Source organism: Macadamia integrifolia, chromosome 11 (assembly GCF_013358625.1).
Source record: "Macadamia integrifolia cultivar HAES 741 chromosome 11, SCU_Mint_v3, whole genome shotgun sequence".
Taxonomy (NCBI): Eukaryota; Viridiplantae; Streptophyta; class Magnoliopsida; order Proteales; family Proteaceae; genus Macadamia; species Macadamia integrifolia.
Genome location: NC_056567.1, coordinates 6,994,057 through 7,006,714, shown reverse-complemented (window position 1 = coordinate 7,006,714; position 12,658 = coordinate 6,994,057). Strand labels below are relative to the sequence as shown.

Sequence of the window (12,658 nt, the reverse complement as noted above, 5' to 3'; positions counted from 1 at the left end):
AAAAAAAAAAAAGCAGCAAATTACGTCTTGTGAATCATGATTCTGAAACAGAAAAAACAAAAAAGAAGCAAATTACAGTCGGGATATTCAATGATCATTCAGCTTTGAAGATGAGAGAGAGAGAGAGAGAATACTTTACGAGCATAGATGTCAGCGAGCATAGCGCCCCAGCCATCTTCGCTGTAGCTGAACTGAACGATAGAAGAGCCGAAAAGCACAAAAAGTGGTCGTTGTGGGCCCACCATTCTTTCTCTCTCAGCTATAGCCACGGCCAAGGCCACCGCCACCGCCACCGCCACCGCCACCACCACCACCACCACCAGGTGTTGGGCTTTCAGAGTTCAAGTGAGAGACTTGGAAGTTGAGGCCTTCAAAGTGAGTTCAAACATTGGTGGGAGACTCCCAATAATGAAATGAAGATTGCATGAATCAATGGATCATGGGATGTTGGCCAGTGGTAACTGCTGGTTTGGTTTGGTTTGGTTTGATTTAGGTAACTGTATTTATGGAGGAACCTTCGTGTACATTTGTTAGTCGCCCTTGGATTGGCATCGGATCCACCTCCAAGGGAGGACCACCGGGAGAATTTAAATTCTGGTTAAGACTTTAAAGGAGTTATTATTATTAGGGTAATTTACAACGCCACCCCCTGGAGAATGCCAATATTAGAGGGACACCCCCTCTCTTTCACCAAATTGGACTTAGACCCCCTACCGTCAGTCAACGTTACATAATATACCAAGAATGCTGACATCAGCAGTTAATATTTTTTCTAAAGTCCATTTTGCCCTTCAAAATAATGGAGTACCAAAATTGCCCTTAATGGTTCTATTCCCAAGTCAGCCTCAATGAGTTGAGAAGAAGAACGGGTAGGCTTGCAGATCGGCGACTGCGAACACTCTTTCGACGACGGCGACGACGGCGACTACGGCAGCGAACCCCCTACAGCGACTACGGCAGAAAAATGTCTAATTTATTAGTTTTTACTCATAAGGGCAAAAACGTCATTTCAAAGCATCATATAACGTTGACTGACGGTAGGGGGTCCGAGTCTAATTTGGTGAAAGAGAGGGGGTGTCCCTCTAATATTGGCATTCTCCAAGGGGTGGCGTTGTAAATTACCCTTATTATTATTGTTATTTTTGGGTAACAAGGAGTTATTATTTTACTACCGTTTATTATGTTGTAAGTTGTTGAGAGTTTGAGAGCCTTTAGAATGGACCAACCCCTAACCAACTTAAACAGGGATAACAGCCACCTACCTCTTCATCTTAAATGCCCCCTTTAAGTAGGATGCATGAGCATGACTGTGTGACCCTGACTCTGACTGTGACTGTGTCTCTTTTTGAGAGAGAGAGAGAGAGTTAATTAAAGGCCAACTCCATTTTGGTATTTGGTTCTATTGCAGGCCCACCATAGTAATGTTCACTCCAAAGAAGAAACCCTAATCTATAGTAAGTATTAAATTTTTGAGAAAAAGAATCCTCTTAGTCCCGCGTAGGAGTTGTCCGAACGGCGCAAAAGGACTTACTGTATGCTCCAATGTGTATTGAAGATGCTCTTGTTTGTCCTTCCATTGACCCGTGCATCTGACATTTTCTACGGCATATCAATAGACTTGTTGTGGTCTAAATATTTTGCAGCAGAAAGGTATAAGGATTGTGATCTTATAAATCTTTTTTTTTTTTTAATGAAATGATCTTGTCAAGCATCAAGTATGCATACTTTTTCACTTATGGTGTTTCATTATATCCTTAATTACTTACTCCATTGTTATTTGGAAGCTGGTTGTTTTCTTGCTTCTCATTATATTCCTAGCTTAGGTACGTAACCTGAATTTTTAGAAGGATTTTACCACATCCATGATGAAGGGAGAATGATGGGTGTCTAGGAGATGGGGTAGGTATCGGGAGTAGTGGGAAGGGTCTTTTCGTCTCTGACTAATAAGGGGGGAATAATAATAATCATGGATGCATAGGTGAATCTACTCAACGGGTGAAGGAAAACTTTTGCCATTGGAATAAGAGCAAAATATTCGCTTGTGAAGGGTTCACTTAAAATGCTAAAGGTCATTATTACTCCTCTTTCTTCCTATTTAGTTCAAGGTTCGAAATATCCTCCCCCTACTTTTTGACACCCATTCCATAACAACATGGATATGGATATCGCCGTATCGTGGAAGACATACCTCAACCACTGTAGGTGAAGGAAAATTGCCTTCTCCTAATATGAACGAAGCACATGGAGTGGTTGTCCTGAAACAGTTGAAGATTTGGCATGAAATGATGCTCTTTGGGACCAATGTACCTACCAATGCAAGCTCAGCTACTACTCAAAACCCTAGTTAGGTGAATTAGATAAGCTACAATCCACTTTCTGGAGAGAGGAGGATTTCAATTCTGGAAGAAAAAGGCTCTCATTTATTGCATGGAATTACATTGTTTGGAAGCCAAGAAAAGAAAAGGAGAAGAAAATAATGAGGCTTGACGACTACTGACTAGTGAAAATTCTGCACTGGCATTGGTCTTTGAGCAAAATGTTTTGGAAATTATATTTTTGAAATCAAATTGCCATCAAAATGCATTTCAACTTGGAAGACAGTGTTAATGGTGGGAAATTGAAGCATAGGACTATAGGAGGATCCTTGGTTATATGTATACAAGGGTACATATAAATATTTGAAAACAGTCTCTCTTGTGAAGTAAGGGGCCCTTCCTAAACCCAGCAATAGTAGGAGCCTCGAGCACTAGGTTGCTTTTAATATATAAAATGTGTGAATGAAAGTTCTTTTGCTAAGGAACAACAGATATGTCAGTTGATTCCTTAATCTAAAAAAACAAGCGTTCCTTAAATCTAAGAAACATATTTGATATCGATACTACAACAACTGAAATTAGAAGGGTAAATTAAAATGAATTGGAATTGGCCTATACTCTCCCTCAAGTTTGGAGAATATAAATCATTCACCAACTTGTGGATAAGAGAATAAAATTGATCCCTGCCTAAGGTTCTGGTAAGAGCATCTACAAGTTGATGATTGGAAGGAACATGTGCAATGTTGACACTAGGGGTGAAACATGATCGAGTTGGGGCCGGGTTACTTAAAACCCCAACTCAACCCTAAGTCCCCAAAACTCAACTTAGGTCTAACTCAACCCTATCGAGTTCAAGCTCAGGCCCAACCTTACCGGGCTCAGGTTGGGCAGGGTTGACCTTGGCTGATTTCGTTTTTTTTTTTTTTTTTTTTTTCCTACAAAGAGTCACAAATGTTAAGCCTATACTTACCAAAGGGGGGATGGGGAGATGTTAAAACTATGACCAACCCTTGTCCACCCCTAATCCATATATTTGCAACAAGCAAAGTTGTCAATTTGGTTATAAGATACACCTTTTAATCGCCTGGCATCATCACATCTCCCAGAAATTGGACATGCCAAAATTTGACCCAATTCTTTATGATTGTTGTTTTATTTAAAGTTCATATCAATATATGACAAGAATAACAAAGACATCCTATGTAAAGAAAAGGGGGGAAAAAGTTTGGCCATTTGGTCATCTTAGCTCAATAAGTAAAAGTGTGTGGCTTATATAACGTATGGTGCGGGTAAAAGTCATACGGATAGTTTGTGTAATACATGATGTGAGCCTAGATAAAGGAAGACACTATTACTAAACACAATAATAGATTAGGGTTAACGTCGAACCAGATTGGACAGGGTCGGGCTGGGTCTAGGTTCAAGGTTGGGTCGGGCTGGGCCAATTTGACCCTTATAACCGGGTTAGACCGGGTCCAAGCTTAGGATTATCGGGTCAGCCTAGATTTGCCACGAATGAGATGACACTTGATCTCAATGTGATCCATTTTTTTTGTGAAAAAATAAAAGGGGGGGGGGGGGGATGTGAAACACTACTTGACTGTCACAATAGAGTTCGGTTGTGTGTTGAGGCACACAAAGATCATGAAATAAATATTGAGTGATTTTATATGAAGCAAACACCATAGCACAATATTCAACCTCTTCACCTAAGTTCAACCATGATGATTTGATACTATCATTGAATTCTTAAAAGAGTAAATTTATTGTTGTATTGGATTCTTAGAAAAATTGATATCATCAACTCTCCTCTTTGAAATACCCTTCTCCAGTACAATCAAGGGGTCAAAAATCCCGCTGAAGATATTGTTTTCAAGGTGAATCACCAGACTGCAGCTTTGGCACTCAAAAGAGGCAGGGTTCTAGCATCAATGGCCGCTGAAACCAATATGATATATGGCTCAGTTTGGATCAGATCCGAATCTGGCAAAAATTCAAGAAACAGACCCTATTTAACTGATAAAAAATGATCTGTATCAGTATCCGTCACAGCTGATACCAATACCTAAAACTGTGCTCGGAGGGTCTTTTAATTTTTCGGGTCCTCCCCATTTTTTTATTGTGATCTGGTTCGACCTCTATAGCCCAGTTCTTCATTTCTATTCAGTTTTCCCATTAAAAAAGAAGCACTAAAATTCATTACCTGGTCCTACAGCACACGAAAGAGAAGGGTAGAGATTCTTTATTGCTACTTTTGCAATCTCCATCCATCCATCTCTTGGTTAAACTTGGTTTCAAGTTACAACACAAGATTTCAGAATTTCGGAGTGTAATGGTTACAAACTACCTTAACTGCTGGCCAAATTATTGAGAGAATTTAGACTACCTACTTGGGCAGGACTCGGTGGATCCAATCGATCTTCCTTGCCATGACAGGGATCCAACTGATCTTCCTTGCCATGGTAGTTTGATAGCAGCTTAGCTGCTCTGTTAAGGTAAGCTTGGAATTCTTCATGCTCAGCTGATTTCTTGAACTCAGATCCATCGTCTATTCTTTCACAGCCATTGATACAAGGTGCCTTCCTTTCTAACTCATCCTTTACTCTCTGAATAGGCAGAACATAGAAAGAATGAGCACACATAGATATCATAGTTTCAGAGCAAAAAGTGTTCATGATTGCTCAGGTACTAAAATTAAGAATGCTTTGGACACAAGAAACCAAAGATAGAATATACTATCATGTTGAAGGAGCTAATAGAATACAGTGAATGCTCAACACCTACCCATCTGCATCACATCAATGTGCAGATGTGCATCCTGAAGAATACCAGCCATGCACCTCAATTCAAAAAGAGTAGGATACTGTATACAGCAGTGAATGAAAGCATTTGCATCATTATTTATGAGCTTCATATCTATGATGCTCCAATGGTTAGAACCAAGAGAAGCACAAACTCCATTTGTTCTGAAATTCTAGAGTACAAAGCAGGCAAATGGAATGGCCTCAAAAGTAGATCGGAAAGCCATTCTAACCTGGTAAGTCCAGTGACTCCAGTCCAATGATCAGCCTTTCTGCTCAAACAATCTGGACTACAACACATTAAGTTCTCTCTTTGGTTGGGAGGATAACACACCTGACGTTTCTTTATTGCTAAAATTCAAGTATTTAAAATATATTTCAATGTTATGGATCCAGGCCCATAATGATCACCTATTGCAGAGATCTGAATGATGCAAATAGTTAGGAGTGTAAACTCCATTGATCAGTCGACGCCTCAATGGTTTTCAGCAAGAAAACGGTTTACGTTTGCACGGTTTCCTTCATGCAGTCAGCATTCTGACTGCCTGGTCGAATGATCTGTGAATTTGATTATGGGCACACATCTCGAAGACCAGTAATGTTTGCAACATAAAATACCAAATTCACCACAGACAACCAAGAATTATGATGCTCCTAAGTTGGATACTCTTCTCCATGGAATCAACAGATTAGCATGCCAAGGGGCAGATGAAATTTTCTTAAACCCAGCCTCCCCTTTACATAACTGACAAGGCTGAAATCCCGGCACTGTAAAATCCCATGAGCCATTCTTGGGTGAAAATATTTACACATTCAAGAAGAGGGAAATGCTCAGCTTTCAATGTAGAATATCTCCAGAGTAGGATTGCAGAATATTGCTCTTCTATAACGCACAATACTTCCCAGATGTGCAATTTTTGTAAGTTATGTTCTAGAAATAAGCATTTGTTTTGTTTTCTTCTTCAGGACAAGAAAGTTTCTAAAAGCAGACATCCTAATTAAGTTTCTACAAAATATCTTGCAATCATATTTTCACAGTTTCTTAGGTCAAGGCTGAAGACTGAAAGGCCAGCAGAAATCTATCATGACCATAGTTCATAAGGACCTTGTATCCCCCATGTTGAAATCAACCAAATCAAGGAATTCTTTTCAGTGGGAATCAATCACAAGGATAATGCCAGAGTTCATCAAACTTGTTTCAGAAACTAGCCATTACATTTCATTGACTTATTTTTGCAAGTTCCAGTATTGTAGACCCTAAGAAAGAAAATGTTAAGATCACAACTCTGCTGAGGAGAGACTTTCTGCACACTAACATAGAGAAAAATCAATTATAAATGCATATTAATCATGTGATACAAGCTAGTCACAATAAGACTCATTTAATCAACCAGAAGAATTATGGAACGAAACTTACTTCTAAATAGCACACGTCCGTACAACATCAAATGGTTATATGCAATTCTAGTAAGAAATTAAGGAGGTTCCTAAAAGAAAGTGGAGGACCTATTAAAGCCAGTACTATAAGGGCATTGCAAGATTCTAGTTATTTGCCATGGAAATGAAATTACCATCAGTATTTATTGCTGTTATTGTTGTCGATTTTGAAGTCACCATGGCTGGCCTTGTTGTTTCTACCATTGTAGTTACTATAATTGTTGTTGTTGTTGTAGCTAATATAGTAAACATATATATGAGTATGGGCAAAAATTTGTTGCTGCAACATTTTCACATTCCAAGTGTTTGAATGTTTTACTTTCAGCACTCATAGAAAGCTTAGCAGATTAATTTTCCGACATGACTAACGCTAATGTAAATTAAAATATGGACAGAGTACAGATAGCAATAGGATCATAAATTTTGATTTGCACATTTCTTAAAGGCTGGGAAACACGAGTTTTATTTTGAGGGAAAGGTCAAAGAAGAAGGTAGAGAAGGAGGGGCCGTCACGGTGGGTCGAAGTTAGCCATTAGGCCAGCTGCTAAGGAGAGGAGGCATCTCTGTATTCCTCCACATAATACCCATGGGCCTCTATTCAGAAAAGATGGGACGACAAAATGAGAGACTTCTAACTGGCAGGGGAATGGTTTTGTTGTATTTCATTTAAAAGTAGGAATATATGATCAATAGGACATGATATTTATTTACTAAATTTGGTTTATTTGAGTTCCTCAAGTAAAGGACTTTAGGCTGGTAGGAGATTTCTTTCTCATTTATCCTTTCTTGATTTAGGGTTAAATAAAACTAAAAAGAAGAGAGCACCTTGAAGTCATAAGTGATTATTGTTATACTGTTTCTAAGACATGTTAATGAAGGGGTTTCTGCCATTAATCTGATCTAATAAGCTGCTGCTGTTGCTATCATCTCTGCTATTATTTCTATCAATTGCCTACTTTTCTCCTACTTGGCTTGATCTGGTAAGTGTCGTTGTCCTCTTTTTCTAAATTCCTTTGACGCTGTCAGTGCACCCGAATTATCAGTTAAGATATGTAAGGGTGTAACAGCTGCTGAAGAGGCCGAGAATTGATGTTTACAGGGAATTGCAGAAGCAGGTGTGAATTGAAATAGTGGAAGAAGCAGGGTATGTAGAAGGAAGAAGCAGACCTGATATAAAAGCTTGCCGACTATTCTGCTAACAGTAGCCTGCGGAAGATAGAAAGGAAGAAGAAATAGGAGAAAGAAATACAGAAGAAATAAAGCAGAAGAGATGGAACTGACGGGGATAAAAAAAAGTGACGGAAAAGGAAGAGAGAAAGAGAGAAATAAAGAGTATAGATAGAAAAGAAAAAAAATATAGGAAAGGAAAGAGGAAAAGAAAGCTTAACAAGAGGGACAGAAAAATAACAAACCAACCAGGCCGTGCAAACAACTTTGGCACTAGTCAAGAAGTCAAATATAATCCATAAAAATTCTGTCTACAAACTAAAAACCACTGAGAAGGTAAACCCTGTCAGACTCCCCAAACCTTTTTGGGTGATTGGCCAGTGTTCTAAACTTGCCATGTAAAAAAAAAAAATGGCCAAATTTTACAGTGCCATGTGAATGAACTTCAGATGCTCAACAGGCAGAAAGAAGATCAAGTTCAGCTTTTCAGTTTGTTAACTCTATGACACCTAGAGAGATCTTTCCCTCCATGTAAGCAAATTATTGGTCAGACCATTGAAGATTGTAGCGATGACTTTGAAGATGTATACAACTGTAAGATGTCTTAGCCTAATGTAGACACTAGACAGTTTCAAAAAGTGTAGTCAAGGCGTCGACACTCGATTAGTCGTTCGAACGAAGGGCATGAAAATGTAAGCACACACACAAGTTGAGTGGTGTTGATCAGTTGATTGATTTGAGCTGACAAGTCAGTCAAATAATTTTGGTGTGCTTGTTATTCATCACGACATAAATACTTTGTGTTTGTTACTAAGTCCTTTGTTTGTCATTTTTCCTTATATTAATGCATACACGGAAGGAGAGATATAAAGATTTAAGGGAACAAATAAAAGGATTTGAATATCAAATCCTTCAAAGTGAAGTTAGGGTCTAATGGGGTTATTGAAATATAAAAAAAAAAGCTTTTTCATGGATTGTGCACAATCCCAGAAATCAACTAGTCATTGTTTTGCCTTACCTTACCAGTCTTAGGGTTTGGCATAGAGTCCATATATAGTTTTGTCAGCATACATGAAAGTAACCAGATACTATCTTGGTTTTGAGGATAGGATCATCCTGATTGGATGGGACCTACACTATCTTGAATAAATAGTGGATCAGCCAATCCACTGGCAATATCAACCTTTAGCATGGAGGATTAACCGATCTGCCCCAAACAAATCCAGATTAATATCTCCTGGGATGATGCGGGTCCAATCCCGTTCTTTAATTCCTTGGATACTATTTTATTTGAAATTGCATACTTCCACAAATTGAAGTTCCTTTATATATAAGCTATCCTTGTCTTGATCAATCCAATTTTACATCTGTCAATGTTCAAAATTATTCGAAGCATTATTTTGGATGAGTTCAACAATTTCACTTCATCAATTTTCAGGCTGATATGAAGGCACCATGTGAATTGTACAACTGGCAAAGAAAAATCAATCATGTTGGCTTAATGAAGCCCAAAAGGAGAGAAACGTTAAACTCAAATTTGATGGTTACCCAAACTGATCATAATTGGTGGCATAACCATTTATATTTTGTTTTTAAATGGATGCTGATTGGCATGAAAACTGCAAGGCAACAGACTAAAAAATTCTTCATTAAGGCCTTAAGAATTGACCATGCACACTTAAATTGGCATTTAATAGTCAGAGCAATTCAACATTTTCTGTTGCCACCAAGGAAACTGCAAGAATTTCCTAAGTATTAAGGATTTATGTGGAGATCTGGATATATATATATATATATATATATATTTTGGTGCAATGGCGATCTGGATATTTAATATTCACATTCTAGTGCACGATATGCCTTCTGTTTGGTAATGTTTCAGAAGCTCTGAATATGGTCTTGCTACTATTGTTTATGATAGACATCTAATTTTACCACCCACTAGAATTCTTTTATTAAAGGATAACTACATTGTACTTGAAATCATAAACTCAGCCTATCGTTTGAAGGATGATAAGTGAAGGCAGTGATCATATGCACATTCACATAACTATGACAGTTTGACCATCCCAAACAGGCAAAACACTCAACTTATGGTATCTCTAGCCATAAGAATAATGGTACAGTACGAATACCATTGTCACATATATAAAGAGTGTATCATCAATACATGGTCATTATGGAAAGCATGCCCAAATTCTTGATATCAAACAGAAGCCAGGACCAAACTAAAAGGATACCTGATGTAGGTTTCTAGGAGACATGTTCCTCATTCTCCAACTGTAACCCCAAGCATTCGTTGCTATTTTCAAGAACAAAGTTAGCTATAGAATTCTGGGCTTAAATAGTATTACATGGATTAACAGTTAGATTTCAAAATCTCCAAGAGCAATTTATAGTAATCTACTTTTGGGAATAAGGGTCTTCTAATAATGTGCTGAATGTCAGTCTTAATTTCTAAGGCCCCCAATGAAGGATCCTGCATTCCAGCTAGTAGGACTTCAGTTGCTATGATATTCTGATGAGGCCATTCTTTTTTTTTATTCTTTGCTAACGACGGGTATCCAGGCCTTTGGCCTGACTAGTCTCGTGGGCCAATACTGACCCAACAACAGCATGGACCGGGTTTTGCTAAATTTATTACTATCATGCTCATCTTTAAGATGCAATTTCAAATGGAACTGTACATATACTGGCCTTCTAATTGTCTACAGAATGTGAAAGTTGTACCAAGCTGATTCTGGAAAGGGATATAAAACATTCTGTATGCTGAACCAGGATAACAGTTCTGATTAATCTAAGTTCCAAATTTGTTACATGTGGCATTCATTCAATCGTATCAAATTGTATCTAAAAAACAAGGTCGTATACATTAGAGACACAAAAAGTCCGCAAAAGAATTTGGGAACTTGAAAAATAGAAGTCTATGTCTAAATAGAGAGAAATAAGAAAAGAAGGAACAAACCTGCAGCAACCTCGAGTCAAATTTGGGAACACCAATCTGAGCAACAGTCAGTGAACCAAAGAAATTGCCCAAAAGTGCCGCATCCGGCACTGCCAAACCTCTAATAAGCCCTGCAACAAAACCCCCTAAGAAACTATCACCCGCACCAGTAGGATCAACCTGGACAGTCGGAAATGGCAGAATATGCATTTCCCCATCTTTCCGGAAAACCCTACAACCATCCTTCCCGTCGGTAACAACAACACAACACCATTTCCGTGCCTCTTCAACATCAACAAAAGGAGCTTCTTCGGCAGAAGCCTTAAGGAACCCAATCCGAGGCAAGAGATGAAAGAAGCCACTCTCTCTGAGGCTAACAAGCTTCACAGTCCCATCCACAGGATCAAAGACGCGAATTAAACCTTGAATGTCAGCAAAAACCACACGACAGATATCAAGCATGCGTTCAAGGGTTTCAGGCAGGATCTCACCCGCAACACCGACGGCCAGCCCGAAATCAAATTGGGAATCGGGAAGGTCTGAGGGGTTAATCGGATCACAGGCATGAACCCTTTTGAGGACACGGTCTTGATTCCCATTTGTATCTGGATCGGAGGTGAAATAGGCATGGAAGAGAGTGGTCATGGAAGAAGGAGAGGAAATGGGTTCGTGGGAAACTGAGTAAACGAAATCAAGGCCGACCTTGGAGACGTAATGACAGGGGACGGAGACGTTGTCAAGGACGTTGGAGACGAAGGACGCAGCACCACCAAGGCTCTCACCCACAACTCTGCCGTCGCGGATCAGGACATCGTGGCAGTAATTTCCCACCACCAGACCTCGAAGACCCAGCACCGCCTCTGGTTCTTCTGGAGCTTGTGTCACCATGGTGACTGCTTTTAATTGTAGCAAAGGTTGAGCTTTGTACCTGTTCTTCGTTGATTCCTTCTGGTTTCATGAGTGCCCACAAAAACCCAGGTTTAGACCATGAAACCAGAAGCAGAGAAAGAGAGAGGGTCTGCGTGTTCCTGAGTTTTGAATTAAGGTCGATAAAGAGGTGACGCGCGCCAACAAAATGGCTGACAGAACATTCTGATTTACACGGCTTTAGAGAGAGAGAGAGAGAGAGAGAGAGAGAGACTTTTGTGTATGGTGGGGTGTGTGTGTTCCACTATTCAACTTTCAGAGATTCTAAGCCATTGGTAGGGAAATGAAGAATTGATCAAAAGAAAGAAGGAAATGGAGGGTTGGCCACTCAGTTAAAAAGCCCAAAATTCCCAACTTTTCTCGTCGTAAAGAGGAACAAAGGAAGAAGAGGGATGTGGCCATGTGGGGCCGCGAGAGAAAGGGAATTAGGCATCGGATTTCGATTCTTTGGAACAGTGGGAATCTAGTGGAAAGATGATGGATGGGTCGTTAGCGTTACTGCGTTGTTAGTTTACCTTCCCGGGGAAAGTGGAGAAGTGGCATTTTCTGCCGCTATAGCTTTCGAGTCTGACGGTTAAAATTGGAGTCTTATTAGCTTTAATTGGTTCGACGAACCACCATATCATTGCTTATATACAACTTTCCTTGCAGATTCGGATTTTGGACTCTTCCTATTTGATGCTTTCGACGTAACACGTGGCAGTTCTTATTGTAAAGGATATGACCTTTTTTTTTTTTTTTTTTTTTCGTACTTTCTCTTCTTCGGCCCTCCTTGACCGCGGCCTCCAATACAGAAAAGATTAATTTTACGACACTACTTATTGGGAATACCATAATTAGAGAGAGATCATTTGCATAATATCAAATTATATTTAGATTATCTATTGTCAATCTCTGTTGAGTGAGGATTTGAAATGATGATCATCTCTCTCTCTCGCTTTGCCCTTTTTCCTTGTGTTTTGATAAAAACAGAAACAAGAGGGGAGACCAGCTTTGCCCTTTTCTTCCTTGTGTTTTGATGAAAACAGAAACAAGAGGGGTAGACCAGAATGCAGTGATTGCAGATT

The 12,658-nt window shown here is 39.3% G+C and overlaps 2 protein-coding genes across 5 annotated transcripts in view; both read right to left on the bottom strand.

Moving 5' to 3' along the window:
• The window catches only part of LOC122092851 (GDSL esterase/lipase CPRD49-like), a 24,180-nt gene extending 23,701 nt beyond the window's left edge, over positions 1–479 (bottom strand). Inside the window, exon 1 of one of the 2 annotated variants that reach the window (XM_042663149.1) lies at positions 135–479. In XM_042663149.1, the coding sequence (XP_042519083.1) occupies positions 135–245 (111 nt within the window). In that variant the 5' untranslated portion in view covers positions 246–479. The remainder of the gene's footprint in view (positions 1–134) is intronic. The other variant, XM_042663148.1, reaches the window with a different exon arrangement.
• A 3,484-nt stretch (positions 480–3,963) lies between these two features.
• On the bottom strand, positions 3,964–11,910 carry LOC122093357 (inositol 3-kinase). 3 transcript variants are annotated; one of them, XM_042663678.1, is made up of 3 exons: positions 10,686–11,910; positions 4,706–4,921; positions 3,964–4,253 (listed from the first exon to the last, which is right to left on the bottom strand). In XM_042663678.1, the coding sequence occupies exons 1-3, from the start codon at positions 11,550–11,552 to the stop codon at positions 4,221–4,223; spliced, it is 1,116 nt and encodes a 371-aa protein (XP_042519612.1). In that variant the 5' UTR covers positions 11,553–11,910; the 3' UTR covers positions 3,964–4,220. The 3 variants fall into 3 exon arrangements, with proteins under 3 accessions (XP_042519612.1, XP_042519613.1, XP_042519611.1); XM_042663679.1 differs by lacking the exon at positions 3,964–4,253 and adding an exon at positions 4,272–4,298 and having other exon boundaries at positions 10,686–11,909; XM_042663677.1 differs by lacking the exon at positions 3,964–4,253 and having other exon boundaries at positions 4,537–4,921; positions 10,686–11,907.
• Positions 11,911–12,658: the final 748 nt, after the last annotated feature.

Coding starts and splice junctions, on each gene's coding strand:
- LOC122093357 (XM_042663677.1), bottom strand. CDS start 11,552: ATGGTGACACAAGCTCCAGAAGAACCAGAGGCGGTGCTGGGTCTTCGA. Junction 4,922..10,685: donor TTGACTCGAGGTTGCTGCAG/GTTTGTTCCTTC, acceptor CTGCCTATTCAG/AGAGTAAAGGATGAGTTAGA.